Source organism: Oncorhynchus nerka, unplaced genomic scaffold, assembly GCF_034236695.1.
Source record: "Oncorhynchus nerka isolate Pitt River unplaced genomic scaffold, Oner_Uvic_2.0 unplaced_scaffold_1273, whole genome shotgun sequence".
Taxonomy (NCBI): domain Eukaryota; kingdom Metazoa; phylum Chordata; class Actinopteri; order Salmoniformes; family Salmonidae; genus Oncorhynchus; species Oncorhynchus nerka.
This window is the reverse complement of record NW_027040075.1, coordinates 59,001-65,000: the sequence shown is the minus strand read 5'-3', so window position 1 is coordinate 65,000 and position 6,000 is coordinate 59,001. Positions and strand designations below refer to the sequence as shown.

Genomic DNA, 6,000 nt, shown 5'->3' with positions numbered 1-6,000 from the left:
ATCCCACCTGTAGCTGAGTTGTATTAGTGCCAATAGAAAGTATCCCACCTGGTTGAGTTGTATTAGTGCCAATAGAAAGTATCCCACCTGGTTGAGTTGTATTAGTGCCAATAGAAAGTATCCCACCTGGTTGAGTTGTATTAGTGCCAATAGAAAGTATCCCACCTGGTTGAGTTGTATTAGTGCCAATAGAAAGTATCCCACCTGTAGCTGAGTTGTATTAGTGCCAATAGAAAGTATCCCACCTGGTTGAGTTGTATTAGTGCCAATAGAAAGTATCCCACCTGTAGCTGAGTTGTATTAGTGCCAATAGAAAGTATCCCACCTGGCTGAGTTGTATTAGTGCCAATAGAAAGTATCCCACCTGGCTGAGTTGTATTAGTGCCAATAGAAAGTATCCCACCTGGCTGAGTTGTATTAGTGCCAATAGAAAGTATCCCACCTGGCTGAGTTGTATTAGTGCCAATAGAAAGTATCCCACCTGGCTGAGTTGTATTAGTGCCAATAGAAAGTATCCCACCTGGCTGAGTTGTATTAGTGCCAATAGAAAGTATCCCACCTGTAGCTGAGTTGTATTAGTGCCAATAGAAAGTATCCCACCTGTAGCTGAGTTGTATTAGTGCCAATAGAAAGTATCCCACCTGGCTGAGTTGTATTAGTGCCAATAGAAAGTATCCCACCTGGCTGAGTTGTATTAGTGCCAATAGAAAGTACCCCACCTGGCTGAGTTGTATTAGAGCCAATATAAAGTATCCCACCTGTAGCTGAGTTGTATTAGTGCCAATAGAAAGTACCCCACCTGGCTGAGTTGTATTAGTGCCAATAGAAAGTACCCCACCTGGCTGAGTTGTATTAGTGCCAATAGAAAGTACCCCACCTGGCTGAGTTGTATTAGTGCCAATAGAAAGTATCCCACCTGGCTGAGTTGTATTAGTGCCAATAGAAAGTACCCCACCTGGCTGAGTTGTATTAGTGCCAATAGAAAGTATCCCACCTGTAGCTGAGTTGTATTAGTGCCAATAGAAAGTATCCCACCTGGCTGAGTTGTATTAGTGCCAATAGAAAGTATCCCACCTGGTTGAGTTGTATTAGTGTCAATAGAAAGTATCCCACCTGGTTGAGTTGTATTAGTGTCAATAGAAAGTATCCCACCTGTAGCTGAGTTGTATTAGTGTCAATAGAAAGTAGCCCACCTGTAGCTGAGTTGTATTAGTGCCAATAGAAAGTAGCCCACCTGTAGCTGAGTTGTATTAGTGCCAATAGAAAGTATCCCACCTGTAGCTGAGTTGTATTAGTGCCAATAGAAAGTATCCCACCTGGCTGAGTTGTATTAGTGTCAATAGAAAGTATCCCACCTGGCTGAGTTGTATTAGAGCCAATAGAAAGTATCCCACCTGGCTGAGTTGTATTAGTGCCAATAGAAAGTATCCCACCTGGTTGAGTTGTATTAGTGCCAATAGAAAGTATCCCACCTGGCTGAGTTGTATTAGTGCCAATAGAAAGTATCCCACCTGTAGCTGAGTTGTATTAGTGCCAATAGAAAGTATCCCACCTGTAGCTGAGTTGTATTAGTGCCAATAGAAAGTATCCCACCTGTAGCTGAGTTGTATTAGTGCCAATAGAAAGTATCCCACCTGTAGCTGAGTTGTATTAGTGCCAATAGAAAGTATCCCACCTGGCTGAGTTGTATTAGTGCCAATAGAAAGTATCCCACCTGGCTGAGTTGTATTAGTGCCAATAGAAAGTAGCCCACCTGTGGCGAAGGTGTTGTGGACCCCGTGGAAGGATATGGCGTTGACAGGATAAACCTGTTCTATGCCGTTCTCCTTCAGCCGGTGGCACTTGAAGGCGTACTTCTTCTTCTGCATTTCCTGGCTGGGGTCCAGGTACTCTACAGCAACACGTCCTTCTATGGAGCTCAGGACGTAGCCCTTTCAAAAACAAGACAATAGACACCTGGTCTCACCGGACAGACAAAGACAACGATGTGTGGTCCTGTCGGGCTCAGCTGGTTAGAGTGTGGCGCTTAGCAATGCCAAGGTCATGGGTTCAAGTCCCGCGAGGGGATCACATAGGCCCACTGAAACATGTATGATGTCACCGTACGTTGCTGTGGATTAAAGCATCATCTAAGTGACGTTTAGTATTGTGATATGACATCACCTTGTTTAGTATTGTGATGTGACATCACCTTGTTTAGTATTGTGATATGACATCACCTTGTTTAGTATTGTGATATGACATCACCTTGTTTAGTATTGTGATGTGACATCACCTTGTTTAGTATTGTGATGTGACATCACCTTGTTTAGTATTGTGATGTGACATCACCTTGTTTAGTATTGTGATGTGACATCACATTGTTTAGTATTGTGATGTGACATCACATTGTTTAGTATTGTGATGTGACATCACCTTGTTTAGTATTGTGATGTGACATCACATTGTTTAGTATTTTAGGGAAGGCCCTGATGGCTCGTGTCTGGTACTGAGCTAGTCTAGAGGTTTACCTGTTTGTTAGGGAAGGCCCTGATGGCTCGTGTCTGGTACTGAGCTAGACTAGAGGTTTACCTGAGCCCTGATGGCTCGTGTCTGGTACTGAGCTAGTCTAGAGGTTTACCTGTTTGTTAGGGAAGGCCCTGATGGCTCGTGTCTGGTACTGAGCTAGTCTAGAGGTTTACCTGTTTGTTAGGGAAGGCCCTGATGGCTCGTGTCTGGTACTGAGCTAGTCTAGAGGTGTATCTGTTTGTTAGGGAAGGCCCTGATGGCTCGTGTCTGGTACTGAGCTAGTCTAGAGGTTTACCTGTTTGTTAGGGAAGGCCCTGATGGCTCGTGTCTGGTACTGAGCTAGACTAGAGGTTTACCTGAGCCCTGATGGCTCGTGTCTGGTACTGAGCTAGTCTAGAGGTGTATCTGTTTGTTAGGGAAGGCCCTGATGGCTCGTGTCTGGTATTGAGCTAGTCTAGAGGTTTACCTGTTTGTTAGGGAAGGCCCTGATGGCTCGTGTCTGGTACTGAGCTAGACTAGAGGTTTACCTGAGCCCTGATGGCTCATGTCTGGTACTGAGCTAGACTATAGGTTTACCTGTTTGTTAGGGAAGGCCCTGATGGCTCGTGTCTGGTACTGAGCTAGACTAGAGGTTTACCTGTTTGTTAGGGAAGGCCCTGATGGCTCGCGTCTGGTATTTCAGACTGGACTCTCTCCTCTGCTGGACGTAGCCCATATTCCTCAGGTCCCAGACCAACACCCTCCTCCCTGCTGTCCCCACTATCAGCCGGTCACCAGCCACAGAGAGGGTGTACACCTTCATTAAAAGAGACAAAAGACACGAGAACAGTCTTAAAATGTGTGTCTCACAATCGATCTCTCTCTCAACGTCCATATGCCTGTAAGTATGTCCCATTCTCAACAAAAAAAACAGACTATTCATTTTTTGAAACTTTAAAATCAGAATTGAAAATGAGGTCAATGTCTGCTTTGGTCTTTATGAACAGACATATAAAAAGCCCAGGAATGTTTCATACAGAGTTTTGATAGCTCCACCTTTTCAGGTTGTGTGAAGGTGCCAGCGTTGCAGGGGGTCCTGGGGTCCCACAGCCTGACTGACCTATCCCAGCTACCTGTTACCATGACGTTGACCTCTGGACAGTATTCCACACAGCGAATGGGGGCGTCGTGTGTCCCAACTATTGTATCTACACACAAGGGTGAGAAAAATATGGACCGTAAAAAATAAAAAAAAAGAAACACTGTTCATTTAATAATAACAGGAAGCACACAATTCAGTGGTGACATATTGACAGGCAAACCTTGATCTGTATTCAAGTCGTGGGTTTTCAACTGCGTGTCCAAGCCTCCACTCCAGGCATGTGTAGGGTCCTACAAGAGAAGAGATATTGTATAGACAGGCTTGTGTAACAGTATAACTGTTAACCAGGGACCCTCTGCACACATCAACAAGAGAAGAGATATCTGACTCAAACGTGTTCCTTGACCGGGGGTGGGGACGACACCATTTTGACTACATTGTAACTTTGTTTGTAGAAATGGGAACCACTACTTCAAGGTCTCAGAGCGAGTGACGTCACCGATTGAAATGCTAGTAGTGCACACCACCGCTAACTAGCTAGCCATTTCACATCCGTTATACATGTGTCTGTGTGTGTAGCAAAGTAGCCAACTCTGCATTTAAAATGGAGTAACTGATTACTATGGAAACGCTTATGACAAATTAAAAACTTGTTTACGTAGAAAGCACAATCCAGCACAGGTGCCAGGTGAGAATACTTGATCCTCATGGAGTTGCCAGCCACATCGTAGAGCCGGACAGTACAGTCCCAAGAGGACACTAGAAGGAACTGGCCTGTACTGGGGCTGAACTTCACAGCAGAGATACTGTCCTCCGGTCCCTGGTTCAGTTTGTACTCGTTCGAACCAGTCATCTGCAGGGAGAGAACAGATACCAAAGCTATTAGGCCATACTGGCGGTTATGTAGGAGGGTAGGAAGCTTTCCTGTAGAGTAGTAGTTCGACACCTGAAGTAGATGGAGAATGCCGGGATGTATTAATTGAAAACCATAACATGATCAGGTAATATAATGCTTATCTTGCTAGCTAAGCTGTCATACTTGTGTTGGCGAAGTAAACAAACCTGCCAACATGTAACGCAACATGACCTGTAAAGTTTGATACACGGAGAGCGTTACTGTCCTGGAAATTCAAGAACACAATTGGGTGTGCTTAAAATCTAGCAAGTTAACAAGCTGGATGGGTAGGTAGGCTAGCTAATGTAATTAACTAGCTAGCATACATAACTGGCTAGCCAGTTGATCCGCAGAAGCTAGCCAACTTGGTCTCAACTACTTACACATTGGCTAACGTTAGCTAACCAGCTGTTTTCTATCTGGTAACATTGGCTAACGTTAGCTAACCAGCTGTTTTCTATCTGGTAACATTGGCTAACGTTAGCTGCTAATATTAGCTAACTAGCAAGCGTGGATGGTGAAGGCAGGCCAACTCTCTCCGGTTGGCTAGCCGTTTGCCAGCTAGCTATAGATTGATCATGCGTTAGCTAGATTGTTTTGTCAATGAATTTGATTTTTTTTTTTTTACTCGCCGTTCTTGGTTTACGCTGAAGTATCTCCTTCGGTATAAAATTGGAAGAAAAAAATAACTCGTTTATCTTATAGACTAATATGTTCGCTTCCTCGTCCCTCTCCGCTGAAGACACTCCGCAGCGGCGTTGCTACACGAGTGAATTGATTGGTCAGAACGAATAACCAACTTTCCCGCCTGGCTCGTGATTCTTTGAAAGTTCTCTTCCGTTGTCGAGTACATGGGTCATGTGATATGGGACATACTTCAAATGACAGCATCTAAAAACCCCGTTTGACAACTCTGTTGTCGAGTACATGGGTCATGTGATATGGGACATACTTCAAATGACCGTTATCTAAAAACTAGTTTGACAACTCCGTTGTCGTTTTTAGAAGTATTGTTAAATAAATGTTAACTATTTGGTTGTAATATCATCACCCCTTGAAGAACATAGTCAGACCTACAAAATGTCAAATTATTCCATTGCGCAAATGTTGTTCTAATCTTTAAAGTTATACAGCAAGTAACTGCTTGCTTTTCACGACCAGTAAACATTAATAATCATGTAATTTCAGATATGTAGGGTAGCCTCACGATATATCTCAATATTGGCCGCAATTAATTTGATGTTTGAGAGATATAAAATTAAACTGAACAAATATGACAAGTGTGAGTGGTTTTGGTTCATTTCCCATGTTTTGTGGGCTCTGTCTGTCAAGCAGCAGAATGGCGCATTTGCCATGGTTACTTCATGCACACTAGCACAAGACGCGGCGCGGTGAAACATCGCTTCCCATTAATTTTCAATGGAAGGAAAGCTGAGAGGGCGGGGACCTTCGGGCGGTGCGAACATGGCGTGGGAGGCGGTGCAAATCACCAGCGCGACCGCTGGGCAATGACCAA

General features: G+C 44.1%; 1 protein-coding gene across 4 annotated transcripts in view; it reads right to left on the bottom strand.

Moving 5' to 3' along the window:
• Positions 1-5,311, bottom strand: part of bub3 (BUB3 mitotic checkpoint protein) — an 11,238-nt gene extending 5,927 nt beyond the window's left edge. For all 4 annotated transcript variants that reach the window (XR_010462796.1, XR_010462797.1, XR_010462795.1 and 1 more), the window contains exons 1-6: positions 5,117-5,311; positions 4,248-4,442; positions 3,810-3,879; positions 3,544-3,695; positions 3,146-3,304; positions 1,754-1,931 (exon numbers count right to left, since the gene is read on the bottom strand). Coding sequence is in view for 1 of the 4 variants with exons in the window: in XM_065015807.1 (XP_064871879.1) it covers positions 1,754-1,931; positions 3,146-3,304; positions 3,544-3,695; positions 3,810-3,879; positions 4,248-4,442 (754 nt within the window). In the remaining 3 variants the exon portion in view is untranslated. The remainder of the gene's footprint in view (positions 1-1,753; positions 1,932-3,145; positions 3,305-3,543; positions 3,696-3,809; positions 3,880-4,247; positions 4,443-5,116) is intronic.
• Between the last annotated feature and the right edge of the window lie 689 nt (positions 5,312-6,000).